The 26,400-nt window shown below is 35.9% G+C and overlaps 2 protein-coding genes across 9 annotated transcripts in view; one reads left to right on the top strand and one right to left on the bottom strand.

Annotated features, from left to right (window-relative positions):
* The window catches only part of Csmd3 (CUB and Sushi multiple domains 3), a 1,124,273-nt gene that overhangs the window by 620,898 nt on the left and 476,975 nt on the right, over positions 1 to 26,400 (top strand). The window lies entirely within an intron of this gene.
* LOC101612189 (bisphosphoglycerate mutase-like) lies at positions 19,695 to 20,471 on the bottom strand. Of its 2 annotated transcripts, XM_045143271.1 has the most exons (2): positions 20,139 to 20,471; positions 19,712 to 19,873 (listed from the first exon to the last, which is right to left on the bottom strand). In XM_045143271.1, the coding sequence occupies exons 1-2, from the start codon at positions 20,469 to 20,471 to the stop codon at positions 19,712 to 19,714; spliced, it is 495 nt and encodes a 164-aa protein (XP_044999206.1). The 2 variants fall into 2 exon arrangements, with proteins under 2 accessions (XP_012804869.2, XP_044999206.1); XM_012949415.2 differs by having other exon boundaries at positions 19,695 to 20,471.

Genomic DNA, 26,400 nt, shown 5'->3' with positions numbered 1-26,400 from the left:
CCCTCAGTTCTCCTCTTCCCCACTTCTGCAAACAGTGAATTTCCATATTAACCTTTATTGACTAAATGGGTGGACTCATTTATTTTACTTTCAGAGCATTTTCTGATGTAGGAATAAATACAATTATTATATTTTCTCATAAAAATACTTGAAATTAATGCTATTGGAAAAGTCAAAGCATTGATGCTTTACTCCAAATAAAGGTTTAGCTCTTCTGCATGTACTTTGAATCCCTGGAACCTCAGCTGACCCATTATTTGGCTAAATATTTAGGTTTGTGGATTTTTAAAGGAGATGTGAAGTGGCTTTTACCATTTACTATAATGGCACTGGAAGACCTAATGTGATTAACTCTCACAACTCTGCTTGGCATTTTTTTTTTTCCTCTTTTGAACCAGGTCCCTTTCATTCAAAAGTGGATAGTCTTCTATCCTGAGTGAACAAAAAAATCCTACATTATTAGACAATCTTCAAAATACCATGTTTATACATCTTATTTCTTGAAGCAGTCTATTTTCTGGCAGCTGTGAGGCCTCTTTCTATTCCAACCTTTTCATCCTGCATTATTCATCATTTTTTTTTTCTATTTAGCCTTTTTTCTACCTATACAGTCTTCCCCAATAATCTTCATTATTTTGAAATAAGTTCTTGCAACTTATATAGCATTCAATCCTTGCTTCAGGAAGAGAAAAATAGAATATCCAGTCACTTATAAATGAGAAGATTTGATTGTACATGAAAGTTGAAGTAGAAAATGGAACTCTGAGTATTATTGTTCTTAAATCTCCTTATACATTTGTTGAAAAACTTTTCTGGAACAACATAAAGTTGACAATATGTGGGCTGGAGAGATGGTTTAGTGGTTAAGTGCCTGCCTGTGAAGGCTAACGACTCCAGTTCGAGGCTCGATTCCCCAAGACCCACGTTTGCCGGATGCACAAGGGGGCGCACGTGTCTGGAGTTCGTTTGCAGTGGCTGGAGGCCCTGGTGCACCCATTCTCTCTCTCTCTTTCTGTGTTTCTTTCTCTCTCTGTCACACTCAAATAAATATATAAAAATGAACAAAATAAATTTATAAATAAAGTTGACAATATGTGAACCTATAGGTCTTTTTTAAATGTCTAATAGAAATTTCATAGCTCTACTCACATTCTCTAGACATACCCTTTAACACTTGACATTATTCCCACCAATTGCTCATTTATTATATTACTTAACTTCAGATGTTCAAAAAAAAAAAAAAATAACTCGGCTTCACAGAGGCTCCATTGCTGTTTCTAGTCACCTTGTCTTTCATACTTACAACTAGACCTTTCCTTCCCATTATAAATAAATTCAAGAAAATTACCAAATTATGAAGTATAGCATTAGCATGTAATTATGTTAGTTTTTTCCAAAAGTAGAAGAAAAAAATTGTTGTTCCTAGAGGAAAAAAAGAAAAGCCTTTTAGTTTTAAACTTTTCTTGTACAAAATGAGTTTTCTTTACTTATAAAAGCAATATAGGTATAAAAAATTAATAAGAAAATATGAGGGGCTGGAGAAATGGCTTAGCGGTTAAGCGCTTGCCTGTGAAGCCTAAGGACCCTGGTTCAAGGCTCGGTTCCCCAGGTCCCACGTTAGCCAGATGCACAAGGGGGTGCACGCGTCTGGAGTTCGTTTGCAGAGGCTGGAAGCCCTGGCGCGCCCATTCTCTCTCTCTCTATCGGTCTTTCTCTCTGTGTCTGTCACTCTCAAATAAATAAATAAATATTTTTTTTAAAATCATTCTAAGTTATTAAAAATAAGAAAATATGAGGGTTCTATTGAACTTCAAGTTCTTCACCTGTACTAATAGTTTTTATCACTTTATATTTGATATTTATAATCTGATTATAGCTGGCATGCCACCATTTCTGCTTATTGTTAATTTATCAATATTAGGCAGTATCTATATATCAATAAGGAAAATTATAGGATGACTTTACATCACTTCATGGATCCTTCCTCCTCACTATTCAACTTAACAGATGATATCATTATTTTCAGTTGTCAACATTAGATAGAACAGTTAAACTGTTTATGTTGAAAACCTGGCACAAGTCCTTACATATGAACTTAAGTAAAACCATAAATAAGATCATTCCTTTCTGGATTGCAGGGAAGATGTGTAAACATTTTACTGTTAGCTTATTAAATGTGGTCCTCTGTTCTGTGTTGGTTATATTAGAAGTGCAGGGAGAAGGCTAGATAGAATGCTTAGATTTCAAAGACCCTTCTTATTTTGATATGGATCATGGTGGAAGCTAATGTGCCATTGTGAGGTGTCCTTCACTAATTGGTGTAGTATTTTTGAAAAATTCAAAGGCCTGTAGCTTTGATATAGTCACATAACCTTTTTTTTTTTTCTTGTTGGTTTACTTTTCTTAATTCATGGGTGTTATTACATTACTTTCATAAATAAGTTAGCAATTTGTGTTTGTTGGTATATACTGGATATCTGGTGGATGCTTTGACATGTGGATGTACTATGCCTCAGCACTTGCAAACAAAATGGATCAAATAGCTGTTTGTTAAGATAGATTCCCTTTGAGCAAAATGCAACCCCAAAGCTCTTGCTCTATCCAACATGAAGTGGTTTAGAACATGTACAGTCTGATGTCCACACACTTCAACAACTCCAACAAACAGAGACCTCTATTTTTAAAATAACTTGCAGTCATTATGTATGTACCATTCACAATGCCTTCTTTATCCTTCTTGCTTTCTGTCTCCCTTACTTTCTCTCTTTCAGTGTTGGAGTTGAATCCTGGACCCCATAGATACTAAGCATGCATCCTACCACTGAGCTACTACCAAGACCTTTATTATGTTTTCTTTTCATCTTTTCTATTGGTACCATCATAATGTTGAATATGTACCAATGAAATCCCCTTAAATCTTAATTGGGTACTAATCTGTTCACTTGATATCAAATTTATAACCTCATAAGATTACTTCCTTTATCCTCTCCATTTTCTTCCTGATTCACATCTGAATTTTCTGTCAGCTGTACATAACTTTATGTTCACTTTGAAATCATTACCAAAATCATTGGATATATTAGTTTGGTGTTGAGAAAGGCATTTGAGTTAATGACACATATTTAAGAGGTCTTTCAGGGCATAGATAGTATTTAAGGCATGATTACCAAGGACACCTAGTGACAAAAGAAAAGAGGACCAAGGGCCAAGACTGGACATTTTACTATTAAATTCAGAAAAGTGGTCTAGAAGGAAAGTTTAGTTCAGACAGATGAACATATGGAGCATATAGTAACCTGGACATTTAGTAAAGATATGTTGTCAAGGAGGAATATGTAGTGAGCAGGGTTAAATAGAATGCTAAGGCAATTATGTGACACCAATAATATATTATTTAAATTTTGCAAGATAAAAGATATTTGTGTTCATTGTAAAGATAGCTTCTTTAGAGGTGTGGTGGGGGTAGGTGCTGATTACAGTGGTTTTCTGAGAGAATCATAGATGAAAAATTGGTGGTATTGAGCGTTGATCACTCATTTAGAAAATTTTCTTCAAAACCAAGTAGAGAGGATGAGTAATAGCAATGGGTGAAACAAAATGCTGTATTTTTAATATTAGAGAAACCAGGGCAAAATTGAATTATGGTAGATATAGATACAGAGAGTGGGAAAAGGTAAGAGGCAGGAGAAAGAAAGAGAAGAATGCCTGGAATGGCGTTGGATGGCAGTATTGAAATTGAGTGCTTGAGTGGAAAGTGTGGTTTCAGATGGGAGGTGGTTATCTGGGTAATTAGAATGATGGGAGTGTTTGGCTTGACTAAGATTTATCAGTACAGTAGGAGGTAGAGTTAGTAAGTTGTGATTATGTAAGTCCTGTGGGAATAGAAGATCTAGAATGCTGCCTCACATTATTATCTCTCATACATTACAAATGCTTAAAATTTAAAAGCAACAAAAATAAATCCCACACAGTTTAAAGAATGTAGCAAGTTCAGCACATGTTTAACAACTTAAAATATTTTCTAATAGAAAAGATAATTAAAAATTTTATATACTTCATGCATGGATTATAAATAGCCCACACAGTTGTTCTAATGCTAATATGTTTTCTGATTAGATTTAGTTTTCTAACAGACTACACTCTTTATATATGTGCATATGCTTATAGAAGGAACAACGTTAATATCCTTTGAGTTGAACATTAGATCATTTATTTTGTTCAACCTACCTACAAATGCCTTGTAAATAATTCTTACTAAGAACATTCTTTCTTTTACATATCTTATTACTTTTACATAGTTTATTCTCTCTTCACTGAGTGTGCTGTGATTTTTGTGGACCATTCTGTAATCCTACATTTCCATGACTATAAAACAGAAAGCTTAGTCTTTTTTATTTTTATTTTGTAGGATAGAAACATTCTGTAGCCAAAGATATTGTTCAATAGAAGAGCACTAACCTAGCATTTGCTAGGCCCTTGGTTCAAGCCTCAGTATTAGGAAACAAAACAAAACATAACAGACAAAACAAAACAATTGTTAGATGGGTATGTTGATAGAGCCACCCATTGCTATGTTTGAATAAATGTAGACAGTATGAAACTCCATCCATAGAAACACGAAATATTCTCTGAAGCCTCAACAATTGTGGGTCACCTCTTTCCATCAATGACTTCCTCTACAATACTGCAAAACAAATCCACTAACTGAATAATACTACTTTGGTAGTATTGAAAGACCTAAAACAAAATTACAAAACATTTTGTTGGCTTTTCCTCTCTATATTCAGTTGAACATATTTGCCCTTCTCTTTGATGAAAGAACACAGTGAAAGAGGTGGATGAAGGAGAGTAGAGCTCTATCTGGACGTGGTAAGGCCGTTGTGCCCATGAACTCACACCCAGTGTGGTTCCCTGCGGAAGAGCTGTACGTGAAAACAAGACAACATCTGGTTGTACACAGGAGAGACCTGGGAGGCCACTCCTCTTCACAATGAGCTGATGACAGCTGCATGTGGCTGGGGATGGAGAATGAAGGAAGAGAAGGAAAAACCAATAGATGGTGAGGAGCTTTGCTATGTACTTTAAGCACTGCTGTTGACCCCTTGGTTACAAAGCTTCTATAAATAACCTCGTTTTATATAGCCACTCTTTTTATTTTTGTTTTGTAGTAAATGTTATAAACGGAAATGAGTCAAACAATAGTATGCATTCAATATTTTGTTGTAAAATGTTATAGAAATAAGTCAAACAATAGAATGCATTCAATATTTTGTTGATAGCAAGCATTGCAGTCAAAAGAACAATGAAAAAGAATGTTGTCCCTTTGAAGAAAATATTTCAAATTTTACCATTTTAAAGTAAATGTTTAAATATCTAGCAGGTTGAATGCTATTAAGTGAAAGTTTGCATGGATATTCCCTTACAAACTAAATTCTAACTTTGCTACTAGCACTATGAACTATTCTGAGATTATAATTTCCAGTGTGAGGAATCTCAGTATGCATTCAAAATATTTTAGGGGCTAGAGGGATGGATTAGCAGTTGAGGCATGTGCTTGCCAACCCAAAGGACCCAGGATAGATTGCCCAGGGCTCACATTAGCCAGATGCACTAGGGGGCTCATGTGTCTGGAGTTTGTTTGCAGTGGCTGGAGGTCCTGGCACACCCATTCTTTTTCTCTCTCTCTCTTTCTCTGTCACATAAACAAACAAACAAACAAACAAACAAATAAATAAATAAATAAATAAATAAATAAATAAATAAATTAAATATTTAAGTAATTTAATTACTTATGTTATAGAATGCCATGTAAGAGAGCTGAGGAAATTGTGCATATACACATTATATATATACATATATATTGTGCATATACATATTATATATACATATATACATATATATATGAAGTGCATAATGACATGATTATTCACAGAAAGGAATACTTTTAGGTTTAAATTTATCTTTAAATGTCTATGCAAAATTCTGTTGAATATTAACTTTTGACTTCATTAATAATATGAATTGGAAATATAATGGCTAAAAGGAAGAAATCATAGATTAGAATAGTAATCTAAGAGGAACAAATAATTTTAGAGCACTTGCTCAATAATGTATAGCCAAAAAAATGTAATATGTAAATTATGAGATATAATGTAATACTGAGAAGAAAATACTTTTTTTTCTTTTTTACTCTGGCCTAGGCTGACATGGAATTCATTATGTAGTCTCAGGGTGGCCTCAAACTCACTGTGATCCTCCTACCTCTGCCTCACGAGTGCTGGGATTAAAGGTGTGTGCCACCATGCCCGGTGAGAAGAAAATATTCCTTCTACTTACTATACCTCTAGTTACTGATAAAGGGAGTATGTTCTGGTTACTGATGAAGAAGAAGCTACTATATTATTTTATATTACAAAGTATTACTTGTCAATAGATCAATTTCATTTTCATTAATTTATACATCCAAATAAATTTTAACTGTGTATAAAGTTAGCATGGGGCACAATGACACATTTAATGTGCAGAGGAGATCCATGGTATAAGAACAACCTTTTTTTCTTACTTCCATCCTGCTCTTCGCTGTCTTTGTTCTTCCATTCACTCAAAGTCTGAACTCTGACAATCCCGTAGTCTCTCCCATAGTTTTAATTAGCAACTATTGTTCTACTTGTTCTCTTATTCTTTTTTATTACCATGACAACCAATCAAGTGTTTTGCTACAATGGAGCTTTACTTTCCAGGCTTGAAAAAAAAAAAAAGGCTTGGGCTGGAGAGATGGCTTTAGCGGTTAATTGTTTGCCTGTGAAGCCTAAGGACCCCAGTTCGAGGCTCGGTTCCCCAGGTCCCACGTTAGCCAGATGCACAAGGGGGCGCACGCATCTGGAGTTCGTTTGCAGAGGCTGGAAGCCCTGGTGCGCCCATTCTCTCTCTCTCCCTCTATCTGTCTTTCTCTCTGTGTCTGTCGCTCTCAAATAAATAAATATTTTTTTTTTAAAAAAGGCTTACCTAGATATTCTACTGTAATGATGGACTTTTGAGTATGTGTATATACAGCCTAACACATATTTAGTAAGGGTGCAAAAAGAAGTTCTGAAAATTTATGGTACTTATCTGCAAAAATAAACTTCTATACATGAAATGCTTTTTCAGTAGTTTCACAAAATTAGACTACATTTTCCACAGTAACTTACCCTGATAAATGACTAGCTAATTCCATTTTTTACTATTAGGTCTTCTGTTTGTTCATTGCTGGATCCTTCTTGTGATTGTATGAAGGAACCAAAAAACTTGCATGGCATAGAGTACTTACAGAGATCAACTTGTAGTTTGCACGCTGTGGATACCACTGTTGTGCTTGTTATATAAAACATTCTGGCTACTTGTAGTATAGTGTGCTTTAATGTCATTCATTATAAACAGACAGCTTTGTTTCCCCTTGGTTCTGAAGACATTCTTGAGTATGTTTTCCTCCCACAGGAGCAGTTGCCTTTTCAGTCTTGGAAATTAACTGCATGCACTATTTTTATAGTTCATTTGAGAATACCTCAAAGTAGAAGGAGGGAGGCTTGATCTGTTTGTGGATGTTGCCACATTTTGCTATACCATTTAAAATTTGCCCTTCATTATTAACTGCTTCCTTCAAAGTCAAAATTGAACTTCATGATGCTAAAATGAAGTATAAATTGCCACTATTTTTTGCTTTTCTTCTCAGCTACATTTGATGCAAAAAATATTTTCAATTTTGAAATATTGTATTGTTTTGCTTGTAAGCTTTACATTACAGTTTTTTTTTTCTAGGAAATATTGTATCATTCCTAGTCTTCCTAGTTTAACTTTTCAGTATTCTTGTTTTCTTTTTTGATTTGTAACGTTTTGAGGGAATTTTTTTTGTCCTATATCATCTGTTTACAATTAAAATTGTACATTATTTGTTAAATCCCAAATATATACCACCAGAACAAATATTTCCAATAAGTTGAAGACTCTCAGATCCAAATATCTATTAAATGCTTCACTGTTATTTCTGATAGTTACTTCATTTTTGTGATTAAAATTAGACACTTATTTTCCATTGCCAAATTACATTACTTCATCTATATGTTGGGCCACGCTCCCAGAAATGATAAATAATTACTTTTATTATGTCATATTCCATCATGGAATGTTGATGATGATGCCAAAAAGAATAAAATTCCTGGTGGGATGTCCTTATATATGTGACAGGAAATATGATCCCATATGATGGATAAGTGAGTGGATTCAGACACAAGCAGGGTAAATTTATATTTCTCAAAATGAAAATAGCAACAGTTAATGTTGATCAAGAAATAAATGTGGTCCCACCATGGGCCCAGCAGTGGGGAATGATATACGGAAAATGTATACAAAAATTGAAAAGAATAACATATCTAAAAAACATTTCTTCTGATTATCTGTTCATGTATTATTATCACAACTATTGTTATGATTTTCATCGGGTTTTTACACTTCCAAACATTGACATCAAAAAGTAAAATAAGATAGACTAACTTTGGTCTTAGTTTTGAACCATAAGTTAACCAACATTTTATGTGAATGAACAGGTATTTTCTCTCAGTAAATTTTTATTCATACAGACAGCCAGATTTGCTTTGGGCCCAAATATAGTTTTCTCACTTATGTATAAGCAACTTCTCACAATATAAACAGATTGTCTCCAACTCTCCTGGCCTTGGTAATGCTACCAGTTCCATCTGATGGCTGTTGCTTAGGGAATAAAAGTATGCTGACTATTTTGAGCAGAGAAGGCATAGACAACCTGAAGGTTTGATAGGAATGTATACCCCAGCCCACTCATTATTTTGTTTATTAAAAGTTGGCTTTCATTATTTTCAATTTCATTTTAACCCTTTTGACCTTATTCTTTGTCACATACAAGTAGACACATGCATGACTTAAGTCCACCAGTACCAACTGCATAATTTGTGATACTAATTCTAAGTCGATGTTGAGAATTTCTAAGAATTTCAAATTGGCAAGAGCAAATCACTCAACTAATGCTATTCATTCTGGGAGTAAAACTCTGCTCTGAATAGAAAGACCATTTATCCAGGAAGCAGGTTCAGCTAGGAAAACTATTCTCTGAAGGAAAATAATGTCAATCTTACTAATATATGAGCTTTTCATTTCCATGGAATCAAATAAGTTTGGTATGAGGATAAGTGGAAACTGTAAAAGATAGCTCAGTGGAAAAAGTACCTCTGCCTCCCAAATGCTAGGGTTAAAGGAATGTGCTATCATGCCTGGCTGTTACAGAACTCTTAAACATAATTATCCCTTTAGTACATGTTACCTGGATAATTTATACTGATGTTATTTTCATTTCTCATAAGTATGTTTACCTGCCAATTTGTAATAATTTCATAAGGAATAAAATGTTTTCATGACAAGGAAAGACAGCTGACTCTATCATGAAAGGAGCCACCTCTCACATATCAGTAATAGAGGAATTGTTAAGCAAGAGTTCTGCTCTCATGGTGAGTCTGACAGTCAAATCTAGGGTCGTGACTATCGATACCAAAGACATTCAAAACATATCAAAGCAGAAATCCAGAAGTTTCTGACAGCTTAACACTAAAGTAGACTTCACACACACACCAGCCAAGGCTCAGGGAACATTGCATAAGAAGGGACAAAAATATTGTAAGAGCCAAAGGGTGGGAAGGAGAATTCAGAGGCCTTGCGTCCCCCTCCCACAATAATGACTGACTGCTGCTTTTACAACTCATAACCCAAAACCCCTTGGTGAATACCAGCAGCACTTTTGAGGAAGTACCTCAGTGGAATGGGGCAAGGAGGAGGGAAATGGTACCAATAAATGATTTGTTCATACCGATTTTCTATTTAATAAAAATGCATGTTTCTTACTCATGTTGTATATATATATATATATATATTTTATTTTATTTTGCCTTTTCACTTAAATATTACATCCTGAACAACACTCCATGTTTGTTCATGTTGATCTCCATCATCCTTTATAGCTGAAACTCTGAAGACTCAAAGATGAATAAAAGATAGTTTCCTTGAGATGTATCAGGATGATATATATGCACATCAAACAGTAACATTAAAATTACTTAATAAATGTGTATTGTTTGTGAAAATTATAAAGATACTGATTAAAAGTATTCCTTTGAGGAAAGTATACTAAGGAACTTACACTTAGTGGCTAATCTAACCTGATTTGTAAATCAAATTGGAATTAGAAAATGTGTTTCAAGATGCTGACAACCTTTGTATGTTAGGGTCCAAAAGTAATGTGGCTACAAAAGTAAGGTTAGAAAAGTAGGATCATGTTAATTTGACAAGAATTTGTACTTTGTGTTTTATACAGTATCATTTATGAGGAGAAAGCTCGTATCATAAAAAAAATAGCGACTTTGAATATTTCTTACTGAAGAAAAAAGGAAAGTCAGCAAGAGACACAGAGTGTCTAAAAAGGCAAGGAATGGAAATTTTCTAAGAAATCATTGCCCAGACCCACACTATGAAGCATTTTCTTTGTTTCCTTCCAGTAAGTTTGCAATTTGGAGACTCATATTTATTCCATTAACCTTTTTTGAGTTTATATGATTGAAAGGTTTAAGAGGCGGCATACATTTTTATCTTCTTTGCTCTCCCAATGCCATCTGTAGCTGAAACTGTCCTATTTTTCTTATACATTTGTTGGCACTCTCTTGAAGATCACTTCATCATAAAACTGTGCAATTACTTTTAGGATCTTTATTATATTTCATTGGCCTATGTTTCTATGTTTATGCTGGTACCATACTCATTTAGCAACAAAAAAAAATGGTAGGAACTGCATTACAAAAATATCTGCAAGGGAAATAATAAACAGAGTGAAAGGAAACATTTGAAATGGGGAAGGCACTTTAATGCAAAATTACATTAACTATAATAAAACATTCAGCTCCTCACATTTGACTTGCAAAGTGTGATCACATTAAAAAAAGCATTATTGGAAAAAGCAAGGGTTGCTCTACTTTTCCTAGAGCTTCTCAAATCTTTGAAACTTCAACATACCTCTTCTGAAGTATCTAGCATGTCAGCATTCTTTTTTTTTTTAATTTAATTTATTAGTTTTCTGTTCAGCAAATACAGGCAGTTTGGTACCATTGTTTAGGCTCATCCATGATCTACCCCCTCCCATTGGACCCTCCTTGTTGATGTAAATGGGTCGTGCATTGTGGAGTTACCCACAGTTATTGGTATGATAAATGTCTCTGCATATCATGACCCAACATGTGACTCTGACATTCTTTCCACCCCCTCTTCCGCAAAATTTCCCTGAGCCATGTTGGGTTCATTTTGGGTCTGCTTCAGTGCTGCGGTGTTGGGGGCCTCTGAGGCTCTGGCTCTCTGATTTGGTAGGAGTTGATTTTTCTCTGTGTTGGTCCTTCCCCTTTGTGCTGGTATCCGGTTCATCAGGAAAACATCACCCTTGCTTGTTTCGACAATTTTCCTTAGTTTCAGTCGGGCCCCTTCTTGAAGGCTTTCAAATTTCATTTTGTGACAGTAATAATTTTGCTAAAAAAGCAATTTGCTAGTTTAAAGCTCCGTGGACTGTGTGTGTGTATAGTCATAATTACAGAACTCAGCTCATTGGTAAGTAATTTCATATTGTATATTTTTATTTTGTGGAAATGTTCCTTAATACTTTCTACTGAATGAATAGTGGGTTGAAAGACGGACATCTTTATCTCCTTCACATCTTTGAAATGATTCACCAATATTTGAGATGCAAATTTAATGAAATGTGTGGTTAGCAAATTCCAACATTGTTTGCTATACTGTGTTAAAAGCAACCATCGAGTGTCATAAAAGTATACTTATGTGTGCTGAGATGCTAACATCACTTTTCCATCTGCAGCAATGACAACACAATATATTCACCAAGGTCAGGTCATATCCCTGTATGCTTACATGTTCATTACTTATCAAGACTATTTTCAACTGAGCTATCAATCAAACTGTCATCAGGATGTAATCATGTTCTAAGAATAGGATGTGAGTTTAGACAATGATGTACATTAGTAAATCCTCTACTTCAGACATGAAGTGTTTTAATTCGCAAATGAGATCTTTATAGATGGAAATGTAAGCTATAGTAACAGATTCATTGGTTTATCTTTCAGAAAGGTCATGACAGGTTCTTTTTTCTTACCACATTTCTGAAACATGTAAATGAGATATGCAGGTAATGCTTCCTTTATAATTATAGGCATCCGATCTTAAAAATTAGTCTGCTGTTATGATGTCTAAATTTCTTTTTAGCACATCCCACCACTTTGTTATGATCTCATCACACCTATTTTTCTTTTCTCTCATTGTTAATCTGACAATATGATTTTTTTGTTCTTACTAGGACAGTTCTGAGAATGATATGAGATGCTATAATAGCTGCTGTGACACAATAGGCATCAAGTCAAACACCAGCAGAAGCCAATCCTCATAAGAACCCACCATTGTACACCTGCCTTTAGAATATCGAACCCAGATAGCTCTGTCCTTCAGCATTCAAGACCCGCCTTTACATAACAGGCTACAAAATACCAACTGTCAGTTAGTCAAAATATCACCAGTATTAAAAGTCTAAGCAACTTTAACATAATAGTAATATTGTACATTAGCATGATAGAACACTGATTGAGTTTGTTTGCAATCTTGTCCACACCAGTAGAGTACTCTGATGCCTCATTCACCCCAAGTATACTCGGAAAGCTCATTTGCATCACTACTATACTCTGAAACCTCACCTACATCCATGATGTGCCTCAGCCTTGTTTTCTGAATTATCATCTGCATCACTAGTGCACTCTGAAACTTCACCTGTCCTTGGTAGTATACACTAAAATAATTCTCATTAAAATGCTCAGTACTCAACCTATTAGTAATTTTATTCTTTCAGGTTCTCAAAAGTTTCCAGAGGTAATGTGCTATGTCATGCACATTGTTTCATTGTATCTTTATTTACCCCCTGCTTTGCTTTAAAGAAACTTCTGCCTGTTATAAGCCAGCTGATGGCTCATCCTGTTAATTACTTTTGCCTCACTTCAAATCTTATCTATCTCCCAGATTTTACTCTCAATAAAAGTTGTCTGAACTTTTCTAAAAAGGAAAACAAGAGGTAAATGTTAATGCTATTTAATATCATTCCAAATATTTTGAAGAGAAAATAACAGCTAAAATGACAAAGCAGCAAAAATTTATAAAGACAGCTCAGCTACAGCTTCAGCCTACTATATGAAATTTCTGTCAGTGGTTAGATTGTAGCCAAAGATGTCACTCTTCCCTGACCAAAAAAAAAAAAATCATTATTTATTTATTAATTATTTTTCATTCATTCATTCATTTACTCACACACTTATTAAACAAAGTTTATTACAGTCCAGCTTTGCCCTAGAAATACAAAGTGAGAGGAGAGGAAGATTCCTGCTTCATACCTATACAGAAAAGATAAAACATGGAATGGGTGACTTAGCTTAATGGTGAACACTTATGTAGCATGTATGAGACTCTAGGTTAAACCTCCAGAGTGGAGAAAAAGAAAGCAGAGAAAAGTGTAAGTGAAAATTTTGCCAGGAATGATGACTTACACCTATAACACCAACACTCATAATGCTGAACTGAGGGCTTACCATGGCTTCAAGACCAGCCCATGTATGTATGTATGTATGTATGTATGTATGTATGTATGTATGTATAATGAGTTTTAGAATGCCCTGCATTATAGAGTGATAAACTGTATCAACAAAACCAAAAATAAAAATAAAAAGTGTACAAACATAAATTTAATATAAATTACAGATACAAATAAAATGTAAATTGGCAATATCATAGAGGAGAAAATCTCTAGAACAGAATCAAATACACATGAAAACATTACTGTGTGGGAAAGCTGTACAGAACTTATATCCAAACCTCAAGAGAGCAAGTTCACAAACAGGAAAGAACACACCCTGCAGACTGCAGGTTTTCAGGGGTCTATGAGCAGGGTCCTGTGATTTTAATATTGGGACCATGCTATGTACAAAATTTTGGTTAAGGCAGAGAGGTCATGATGTGACATGTGCTCAGACAATATAGCAAGGGAGTTGGAAGAACAGAACTTAACACAGGTGTTGTAGCAAAAAAAAAGTCATAATCAGTTTTGATTTATGAAAACATCTCTCTTAGGAGTAAGAATTTCAGTAGAAATGTTGAAACCTTCAATGATTTTCAGTGACTATGATGTTTATATTTAATTAACCAAATAAAGTCATTTGCTCCTCATATGCATATTTGTAATAAAATACCAAATAGTGTTGAATGGAGAGCATTTCAGATTACTTGGGCTAAGTATAATTTACACAGAATAGAAATTAAGATCTCATAAACCTTTTGATATGTGATTTCCATTTTCTGTCTAGCCTTGATATTAAGATGCATAATTAAAAATAGTACATTTTGATGAAGCTATACAAGGATAAAATGTAGGGTAAACCCCTATATCAGCTCAACTCATAATTAACCATATGTAGACAATCTTAATAGAGAAATTGGGATATTTACATAGAAATTACTTTTGTTTGTTTTGGACTAAGAAAACCATTCAGTTCTTACAATGTTTGCATTGCAAACATGAAGACCTGAGTTTGATTCCCCGATTCCACATCAGAAGGTGAGCATGATGAGGAATGACTATATTCCAACTCTTGGGAGGACTCCGTATGATACTTTGGGCTTTCTGCTTAGTCAGTGTAGCCTAAATTTGACAAGCTTCAGGCCAGTGAGAGGCAATGTCTCAACAAAGATGACTACTGGAGAACCACACCCAGTACTTTCCTTTTCACTCTACATGCAGGCACAACCTACCCATCTGTTCCACACACGTGTGTACCTCCACACACACAGAACCTTGCACATGCACACACACAGAGTAAAAAATGAAACCATTTTTATTTCATTATCTCACTGAAGCCTTTCCTCTAAATTGGGCAGTTTTCTACCCACAGAACCATTTATTGAATATTGTTTTAAAAAAAAATGAATTAAGGGACTTGCCTGCAAAGCATAAATGCTGGGGCTAGGTTCCCTAATATGCTTATCTCTGCAGTTTGTTTGCTGGAGACTCACAAATAAATAAAAAATATTTTGAGAGAAAAATAACTCTTGACATGTCCTCTTGCCACCACTGAAACCATTTTCTAAACAGGATACAATAAAGGATAGGGTTGACTTTCACACTTATATAAATATTTTTAAATTATTTACTTATTTGCAAGCAGAGAGAGAGAGAGATCAAGAGATAGAGATAGATGGATAGATAGATAGATAGATAGATAGATAGATAGATAGATAGATAGATAGATAGAGAGGGAGGGAGACTTGGCATGCTAGGGCTTCTAGCCACTGCAAATGAACTCCAGATGCATGTGCCCCTTGTGCATTTGGCTTACATGGGTCCTGGAGAATTGAATCTAGGTCCTTTAGCTTCGTAGGTAGACACCTTAACCACTAAGCCATCTCTCCAGCCCTTGACTTATATCTTTGAAGTATAGACACTTTCTCTGCTTTATTTGTTACTTACTTTACTTATTGTCATAACCAAATACCTAACATAGGCAGTTTAATGAAGGAAAGGGTCTATATTGGCATCATTACTGGGGAGGCATGGCTTCAGGATCTGGAGGTTGGTTGATCACATGACATCCATTGTCAGGAAGCCGAAGATCAATAGGAAGTGAGGCTGAGGTATAAAACCTTAAGTTCTTTTGACCCACATCCTCCAGCAAGGCTCTACCTCTAAAGGTTCTACAACTTTCCCAATCAGTGCCACTATCTAGGGATGACATGAGCCTATGGATGGCATTTTCAATTCAAACCACAATACCTGCGAAGATTTTTGTTTGTGAAGTTAGAAATAGCAGAGATAAGTTAGGATGATAGGAAAAAAAAAAGAATTAAATTAAAATTTTGCTGTTATGCCATTGAAAGTGTTATTAGGCCTTCATAAACATGAAGTCATTTGTCATTGTATGGCATTTAACAATAATAAGACTTATAAGTATATATATCTATATATCTATATATCTATATCTATCTATCTATTCTCTCTATATATATGTGCACACACACACACATAATTTCTAAATTCTCTGTACTTGAGTGTAAGCTAGGTCAAAATATATTCTTCTTCCCTCTTATTAAATTGTCTCACAAAGGACTGGCTAAAATTGTTACTCAATACCTAACTAATGAACTGTTTTCTAATTTTAATAATCATTTCCATTCTCAGGAATAAACACTCAATAAATAACATTGCTTCTATGAAGAAAATGTGCATCCCAAGTTCCAGAATGATTTAGAAAAATTAAAAATTGCTCAATACATGACTCAAATTGCTCTATAGAGCCAAGACATTTGTAGTTTAACTTCAACTACTTAATAAAATATCATTTGAAATTTAATTCATGCATTGTTACAATTTGAAAATTAGTAATTCTTAAAAGCTTATAGATTATTTACATAAGAATATTTTCAATATATCCTTGCAAAACCATAGGAGTGTAGCACTGATTAGAACCACTTTATCATCTCCATGAGGGCAGTGCTTCTGGATATTTGTTCCCACCCTATGGTTCTTACAATCTTTCCACTCCCTCTTCTGCAAAATTCCACAAGCCTTTGTGTGTGTGTGTGTGTGTGTGTGTGTGTGTGTGTGTGTGTGTCTGTGTGTATTTAATCCACTATAGTATTGAGCTCTTAGGAGCATCTGAATTTCTGCCTTAGTACATTTGGAGTATCCTCAGTGTCTGTTTCCTTCACCCTGGTGCAGGTTGTCAGGTTTTCCATGGAAGTAGCATTTTGCTTATGCTACCAGTTCTATGGCTTTACCTGGGCCCTAGCTATGTGTGAAGGGTGGTTCATCTCCTGACAGGGAGTCAGATTTCTTTTCTTGTCTTGTTGACAGATTTTGGTTGTGTTCAGTTATCACTGCTTTCTGAGAAAGGAAAAACAGATTCTCCAAAAGAGAGTGAGTTCAGTATAGGTAAAAGGGGATAAGCATTGCTAATTTAGAGAGATTTTGTGGGGTGTAGCCTTTCTTTTGGCCAAAGACTAGTGGGAGCTTCTCATTGGAGTCCATAACCTTGGTCTCCATAGGATTCTGACTGAGTTTGCAATTCCAGCTAGGGGATCCTTTCCACTTAATCAATCAGAGAGCCATTGGTTACCCACCTAGGCTGGGTGTCACCATTACACAACTGTGTGTGTCTTGCCAGTCTGGTTGCTTTCATATAGCAGTGTCCCCTGCTTCCTCACAACATTGTTGGCCCTTTTCCCCCAGCAGCTCATGTAGCACTTTCCAGCACTGTAAGGGCTAACCATATGGAAACTGACTTCCTTCTAGATTCCAGCTGGATCTATTGATGGTATTGATGTATTGCAGCATATTATATCTACAAAAATAGGATCTTACTTTCTACCTTAGCCAGGTATCCAACTGCTTTGGTGGAAGTCTGTCTGATTTGGGGGACCTCATCAGCCTCTCTAATCAACAGCTCAACCTGAGTGGCAACCAATTTCGGGTACTGGTAGTTGTAAACCAGGGCCAAATGTTAAGCTTAATCTCACTTACTTCAGAATCCTTCTTACCCTACAATCCCTCCTTACTATTACTAAGTTTATTATATCTTTCAGGTCTTTTATCTCATAGGAAATTTTCTATGGTAACAGTTCATTTTGAATTTAGTTTTTGGTATGTGTCCCTCCGCCTGCTATTCCCCTCCCCCAATACCCTTTAATCCATCTGTTCTTTTACCCAAAACAGTTTTTCTTGCCCCTTCTGGTGCTTCAGTAATTTTGCATTTTTCCATCTAGTAGCCCTGGGCACTCAAAAGCAAACTGCTGGAAAAGGAATAGTAATGAAACATCCATCTACAAACATTTCTTCATGTCCAAAGCACTCCAGAGAAATTAATTCACCCTCATGGCACCCCTCTAAGGTGTCATTATCATCTGCATTTTACTTGTGCAAATCTCAACACAAACACTAATGTTTACCCCAAAGTCAAAGAGAGGTATGAGCTCGTACTGAGATTTGCATTTAATTAATATTATTCAAAGTCAATGCTCCTTTATTTATTTATTTCCTATCCAACCTCTCTCTGGCTCTACCAAAATAGAACTAATCATCTCATTATCAAAAGCTTAAAACTAACCTCAAAATAAAATGTATACCAAAGTAGTAAATGTATGGATTTATATTTAAAATGTCACTTCAAATTTTCTTACAAAATTGCTTCTCACTACTATATAATTAAACATTGTCCTTTTTTCAATTGTTCAGTGTATACTTATAGACACAATTAATTAAATACCTGATTTCCTTATATTACATGAATCATTCTTTACAGAGGAACTTATTTTGTGCTCATGTTAAAAATAGCTAAAAATAAGTATGTGAAAATCTAGTGTATTGAAAGTATAATTTACCTTGAAAGTGCAGAATTATAAGCACATTTTTTTAAAGTATTTTTTTAAATTTATTTATTTGAGAGAGACAGAGAGAAAGACAGATAGAGGGAGAGAGAAAGAATGGGCACGCCAGGGCTTCCAGCCACTGCAAACGAACTCCAGACGCATGCGCCCCCTTGTGCATCTGGCTAACGTGGGACCTGGGAAACCGAGCCTCGAACCGGGGTCCTTAGGCTTCACAGGCAAGCGCTTAACCGCTAAGCCATCTCTCCAGCCCTATAAGCACATTTTAATACATATATTTAATACATTTTAATGAAATATCAATTAATGACATGATTGGATTGGTGCTTAAATTTAATTTGTATTTTGATTTTGTGCTAAACATAGAAGACATTTATTTTGGTTAGAGAAATAAATACTGTTATATATTTTTTTTTTCACCTGCAGTCACAGAGCTTTATTTTAAACCAATTATAAGTATCTAAAGATCAAAGTTCAGTAACTCAGAACAATAAAAAGAACATCAGCAGCCATGGCTGTCTAAGGCCTGCTCGTCCTAATGGCAGCAGAGGAACTCTACCGAATGTCAAACAAAGGGTGACTCTGAGCTGGGGAGTTAAAAGGACCTTGTTGCTACTATTGTGAAGGTGGCTGGTGGCTTCTGGAAAGGACCCATCAGTGACTTTTCCATTTAATGGGCCCCCAGTCTTGACAACCAAAGCATCCCTTTTCCTAGAGAAAAATACTAGTAATAGATATTTATGCAGAACATTCCCAGTAACCCTTACTAACATCTCAGAAAGTCTTATTAAATAAAAATGTGAACACTTGTTGGCATAGTGCCAGTTGGTGGTGACTCAGGAATGATTTGCTAGCTGATAAATACTTTAAACTTCATCCGCACTGGTTACCCTCCTGCCTCAGAAATGTGTAAGATAACTTTGATTAAGCCCTCCCGGTTTAATGACTAAATTCAAACAGAACTTGCAGGAAAACTAACTCCTAGGCTTGTGAAATAAGTAGGTCAGCATCCTAAACCCTTATCTGAAGTGGCCTAGTTATCTTCAGAAACTACTCCACAGCCTAGCCTTGGAAAAAAATGTGGAAAAGCAGAGAAAAGGCAGAGAGAAATGAGCACCCGTCACACACTGCATGCCATCATCTGCATTGATTCCTGGCTCGGGAGGACTTTATTTTTTGACTTGTTTCACTTTTCCTTGATCCTCCACTTTCTTGATGGCCACTCGGATGGCCTCCTGGTCACCCAGGAACTGGTGAGGCCCAAGGGCATGCAGGTTCTCATCCAACTCCAGCAGAATCGGGACTCCAGTGGGAAGAGTGATGTTGATGATGTCTTCATTGGAGATACCTTCCAGACGTTTCAGGAGGGCTCTGCTGCTATTCCCATGGGCAGATATCACAACAATTTTCCCCTTCAGCACTTCAGGAGCAATCCTTTCATTCCAGTAGGGAAGGAGTCTTTCCAGAACTTCCTTTAAGATTTCTGAGCGTAGCAGCTGATCTAAGGTCACACCACACACTTTATACCTGCTGTCACTGATTTCATGGCAGTAGGGATGAGACTCCCCAGTGGGAGGCAGGGTCACATTGTAGCTCCTTCTCCAGATTCTCACTTGCTCTTCATCATGATTCAAAGCCATTGTCTCCCAGTTGAGACCAATCGAGGCTCCATAGAGATGCTCATTCAGATGCCAGGAGCTTTCCACAGGCATCCACTCCTGCCCTAGCTCTTCCAGTATAAGCCAGGCTGTGTGGATGAACCGGTTAGGGACAGAAGTGAAGACAAGATCAAACTCAAAATTTAGGGCTTTGAGCTGTTTGCCACAGTTCTGAGCTTCCTCCAAGCCGTCACTGTTAAGTTTCTGATCTACCCAGCTGTAAAATCGGTTTTCTTTATTCCAAGAACCCTCTCCATGTCTTAATATGATAAGTTTGTACTTGGACATACTGGAGGCTATGTCCCTGGTGTTTCTAAAGAGGATAATTTCAAGAAAAGCAATATACCTGAGGAGAAGCCACTAGCAGCAGCAGCCTCAGATGATGCATCTGTTATATTATTTGGAAGAACATTATTTGTAATGGTGACTTTCCAAGTATTTCAGAATGAGGATATGGGAGCTGGATGTGGTGGCAAATACCTTTAAACCCAACACTTGGGAGGCAAAGGTAGGGGTAGTGTTGTGAGTTTGAGGCCAGCCTGGGACTACATATTAAATTCCAGGTCAGCCTGGACTAGAAGGAAACCCTATCTTGAAAAACCAAAAGAAAGCTGGTCGTGGTGGCGCATGCCTTTAATCCCAGAACTCGGGAGGCAGAGGTAAGAGGATTGCCATAAGTTCGAGGCCACCCTAAGACTCCATAGTGAATTTCACGTCAGCCTGGGCTAGGGTGAGATCCTACCTCGAAAAACAAAAAATAAATAAATAAATAAATAAATAAATAAATAAAGATAATGGAAACATACTCCTTGAGGCCTAACTAATGTAATATAAAAGTTAAAAACATTCAAACTGAAACATTTCATATAAAATGTATATTTTAAAAGCATAATTGAAGAGAAACACTGTACTTTGATTTCTCAAGATTGAACTGAATTTATATAGTATTTTAACATGAATTTAATCCACAGTGAGAAAAATGTTATGAATCATTTATTATTACAGTAATGAAATTTATTGTGTTTTTATCATGAGTCTTTATAGATTTGGCCACTATTATTTTAGTAAAAAATGATTTAAAAACTGTGAGGGGCTGGGGGGGTTTGCATAGTCATTGAGACCTTTGCCTGTGAAGCCTGAGGATAAAGGTTTGATTCCCAGGACTTATGTAAGCCAGATGCACAAGGTATCCCATGCATCTGGAATTAGAAGCAAAGAAAAAGAAAACAATTGTGGACCCCAGTCAGTGAGCCACGGTCAAGGACTCAGCTGCCAACTGCCTCCATCTGGAGCCTCCTGGCTTCCAGACACTCTGTCTCCCCTGGCTGGCCTTCTCCTGCAACCGCCTTCCGCAGGCTGTTTCCACCTGTGGCATGGAGGATCATATCCATATAAGAATTTAATAGAATATCGGCAGGAAGACCCTGACTACTGTCCAAGGGATCACTGATGAGTACGATAAAAAAAAAAAACAAAACGAACGAATGAATGTGTTCCAGAAGAAATTTGCATGTAATGGTACTGTAAGTGAGCATCCAGAATATGGTGAAGTGATTCAGCTGCAGGGTGACCAGCACAAGAACATATGGCAGTTCCTCATAGAGATTGGACTGGCTAAGGACGACCAGCTGAAGGTTCATGGGCTGTAAGTGCTTGTGGCTCTCTGAAGTACTAGTGAGGATTTCCTTGCAATGAGTAGAATGTCCCTTCTATCCCATGTCACAAGTTTAAAAACCTCACAGCTTGTATAATGTAACCATTTGGGGTCCTCTTTTAACTTGGACTAGTGTAACTTCAAAAAACTGAAAAGAGCCAAAAAAAAAAAGATTGTGAGAATTGTTATTACTTGACACACAGATTGTCCAAAAGTCTACTGAGGCAAAGCCTTTGGTTGTTATCACCTTAAGTTAAATCTAGGAAAATGATGGCACAAAAGAGAACAAATCCAATTTTAGTCTGTGAATGCTAACAACCTCTAGCAAGCAAATTTCTCCACTCCCTCCCCATCTTAGAATAAATTTAATAGGTATGTGGCTCTCTGTTCAATTGGTTTAGCCAGTACTAGTTTCTCCCATAGCATGGATGTACAAGGCAAAAGAATTACCCTTGCCCATTGCTGTGTTGTGATCTCACAAACATGGCTGGATACCAATACCAGGGGACAAAAATAGATGTTCACTATTTCCTTTTCATCTGCTATTGTCATTGCTTCACAACAGTGTCTTTACATCAACTAATGTAAATGGACCTTTGTGCATGGCCCTTTGGGTCTGGTATAGAGGCATTGGCATAGGCAAGAAAAAAAATCACAAATTTGCCTCTTTTGACTATTCCTAGGGCCTCGGGATCACAAAATGGACCTTCATCTTCAGACTTCTGTCTAATATGCTGATAGACAACTTTCTGAATTGAATTTTTTTCATTGACATGTATTGTAGATGTGCTTTATATAATATAACTGCATTTAGGGCTGTTAAATTCAGTTCAGTTCAGCGAAAAAATACTCCTCGGGCTTATTGAAGTAAACTATTGCCTGAAAGAATAGGACAAGGATATTTTCAGGAACAAATATCTCTACTATCAAATGGCCTACAAAAAGGGATAGAACATACTGACAGAGAAAATATAATGGGGCTTAACCTTGATGTTAACTCACAGGAGTATGAATAATAGCCAAATTATGGGCATACACTGATTTAGAAGAAGGTTATAAAGGCTACAATTGGGCTGGAAAGATGGCTTAGCAGTTAAGCGCTTGCCTATGAAGCCTAAGGACCCCGGTTCGAGGCTCGGTTCCCCAGCTCCCATGTTAGCCAGATGCACAAGGGGGCGCACACGTCTGGAGTTCGTTTGCAGAGGCTGGAGGCCCTGGCGTGCCCATTCTCTCTCTCTCTCCCTCTATCTGTCTTTCTCTCTGTGTCTGTCTCTCTCAAATAAATAAATAATTAATTAAAAAATTATAAAAAAAAAAGCCGGGCATGGTGGCGCACACCTTTAATCCCAGCACTCGGGAGGCAGAGGTAGGAGGATGGCTGTGAGTTCGAGGCCACCCTGAGAATACAGAGTGAATTCCAGGTCAGCCTAGACTAGAGTGAAACACTACCTGGAATAACCAAAAAAAAAAAAAAAAAATTATAAAAAGAAAAAAAAAAGGCTACAATTTTTTTATTCAAATAAAATATCAAAACTCAACTGATCAAAAATATACTTTGTCGTTGTTTTTAAGGTAGGATTTCACTCTAGCTCAGGATGATTTGAAACTCACTCTGTAGTTTCAAACTGGCCTTGAAAGCAATCCTTTTATCTCTGCCTCCTGAGTGCTGGCATGCACCAATCACCACATCGGGATGAAAGCATACTTTTATAAATGATATTATTCACTAGTTGGATTTTGATTCCTCAAATTATTCAACATGTAAATCCATGCTGATGAAGAATGGACTACCAGTGATAGGACTCTAATACTTGTATCTGTATAGTATGATTGACATGTAGAATTCAATATCGTTGCACAACTTTCTGACCAAGGACTCTATGGTATTGGATGTTGTATGGATAATACAGATTTTCTCATAGAATTGTTATTTTTCTTTGACTACCATTTGCAGAGTAGTCACAAAAGAAACTCAGTACCCTGGGGGAACTGTAAACACTTATCTCACTTTTAGAACATATTTCTCCCTTTTAAATGACCAATGAAACTTCAGTAAGAGAGATACATTAGTTATGAGAACTGTGCATGTGATGTTATGTGCCTCAAATAAAAATGATAATACTGCCACTACTGCATTAATTCAAATAAGCGATTTTATCCTTCACTCTGAACAGCCAAAATAAGAAGTGAGATAAGCCTTAATTCAGAGTTTAAATCTTTTTTTTTTTTTAATGCCGGCATTACAGGTGTGTAAGTCTATGCTCCATGCCTAGTTCCATCTCCCATATCTCCGTCGATGTCACCTGTAAATCTGAGGTTGTATCTCTATACATATCACTTCTAGTCTTCTAAAACCTAAACAAAAGATGGCTATTTTCCTCTTGTCATTAGTGGCATAATACTTCATTCTTAGGTATTTTCCCCTTGGTAGTCCCAAAAGATCTGTGAGCACTTTCCAGTTCCAATTTGTTTCCAGTGGGAAGTAGTATACTTATGTTTTTCATTGCTACAGGACAAGACCCAAATTGAACTAATTAGCCGGACTTGAGTCTTCTGCCCATCAGAGAATCAGTAACCCTACAGGGGAAAGCAGTGTTGATTATTTGAGCCCCTCTGTCATCGTTACCTGAATACTGTATAGAAGTTGATAGTTTTCCCAAAACAATACCAAGCAATAATTCACTCTAAGAAAATTTCTGCAATAAATTTAAATGTAGCAGAAAGGAGGATTGGCTTAAAATATGACCATATTTTAAACTTCTTTCTAAAATTTTGATTTTTCTCCCTCAATCATAATCAGTTATGAATTTCCTTTTTTACTGTCTTAGTAACAACAATCAGTAAGTTCATCTTAACTTCTTATTACAAAATCAACACAGAATTAGTAGCTGCATCACTACATACCATGTGCCTTATCCTTCCTATTAAAGAGAGGAATGGCTTGCTCCTGGGCCCCTGGCCTACATCCATTTCTATTCCTCTGCTTGTGTTCCCATGCTTGCTCTCTCACCTTCCTAACCCTGCTTCCTCATTCACTGCTAATAGGTGAGTAACAAAGACAATATCCCAAAACAAGCAAAAATGTTACTGTGAGTTCCAATGCTACTTCTATATACTTGTATTCTATGTATATTTTGCCTGTGAATGATAAAAGCATAAGCCAGGGTATTATGGAGTAGAACAATAATAAGACTCCAAATGCAGTTTCAAAGATATCTATTAAAAATGAAATATTAAGAAAAAAACATAGTCAAGAGGTGTTGGGTTTGCATATCTATTTTTATTGGTTTAGCTAATATTGAAATTTATATTCATATATATTTACTATTCATTATTTTAGTAATATTACTATAAACACAAAAACATACAGAAAAGTCATAGTTTTTTTTTTTTTTTGCTTTGGAACTTGATATAATATTTGTTTCTTTTGTTACATTCATCTTGTAATTCACTTGTGCTGTTAGTTTGTCATAATGTGGCTATTGTTTTGAGAGCACCTTAGCTCGTCTTCTTGGGAGGGAATTAGAGCTCCAGCTGACTAAGCTTTAAGGCTTCCAAATGAGATGCATCTCCCATCATATGAGTATCCCCAATCAACTCCAGCATTAGTGCCTTTTATGACAAACAACACAGAAACGTGTATTGGAACATGAAATCTGCCCTTCACCAGACAATTCCAAGCTGAAGCCAAAGCAGTGCAGTTTACAGTCTGGAAAAAATGATAAGTTGGGTTTTCAATGCAAATATTTAATGACCCAACGTTTTCAAACCCAGTTTTCTTTTCTTTTTTTTTTTTTTTTGATTAGCTAAATGACTTCATATATACTGAACTCACATTTTAAATAATTTATAAATGCCATTTAGACTCCAACAATCCAACAATATTTTACTGTTTCATTTCATTTTGAATGAGGTTGCAATAAAATATACTGCTTTTACCAAAGGAATGCAAAATATACCAATGCCATGAAAATAATTTTAGATCTCAATAATTACATCTTGCAAAAGTACAGATATTATACAATAATATTAGTTAAAAAAGACTGTAACAATTAAGTTTTTATTCTAAGATTTTAAATTGCACATATTGGCTGGTAGTAAGCATTTTGTAAAAGCTAATTTTCAATTTAGGAAAGGGAAATTATACCATTTCCACAAAAGTCATTAGAATCTTGAAACACCCTCCAACAACACTCACTGAAGTTTAACTGCTCAGTCACCCTGTGGGTTAGTTAAATTCAAAAGCAAATACCCTGTTCACACACTAGACAGAACTAAAAAGAAACAATGGATGATTATAGTTTCTCTTTAAAGAGATTATTTTTATCTCTTTCAGATAATCTCCCATCTGTAACACTAGACCCAGTTGATAGGTAGTCAGATGGAGTTCATGATTTATCTTTTTGATTAACTGTTGGGGATTTTAAACTTAACGCAGTATATAAAATTTTATTGTGGATAACATGGTGTATGGCAGAAAAGATACTATTATTCAAAATATGTATTGCTGGCATTACTGCTTTCAACTGAAATCAAGAAAATTACAGATTTTTTTGGTACTCT

The sequence above is a fragment of the Jaculus jaculus genome, chromosome 2 (genome assembly GCF_020740685.1).
Source record: "Jaculus jaculus isolate mJacJac1 chromosome 2, mJacJac1.mat.Y.cur, whole genome shotgun sequence".
In the NCBI taxonomy this organism is placed as follows: Eukaryota; Metazoa; Chordata; class Mammalia; order Rodentia; family Dipodidae; genus Jaculus; species Jaculus jaculus.
Note: the sequence above shows the minus strand (reverse complement) of the source record. Positions and strands in the feature narration are given on the sequence as shown.

Bases quoted from the DNA above. Each gene is read 5' to 3' on its own strand.
- LOC101612189 (XM_012949415.2), bottom strand. From the start codon at position 20,471: ATGTCCAAGTACAAACTTATCATATTAAGACATGGAGAGGGTTCTTGG.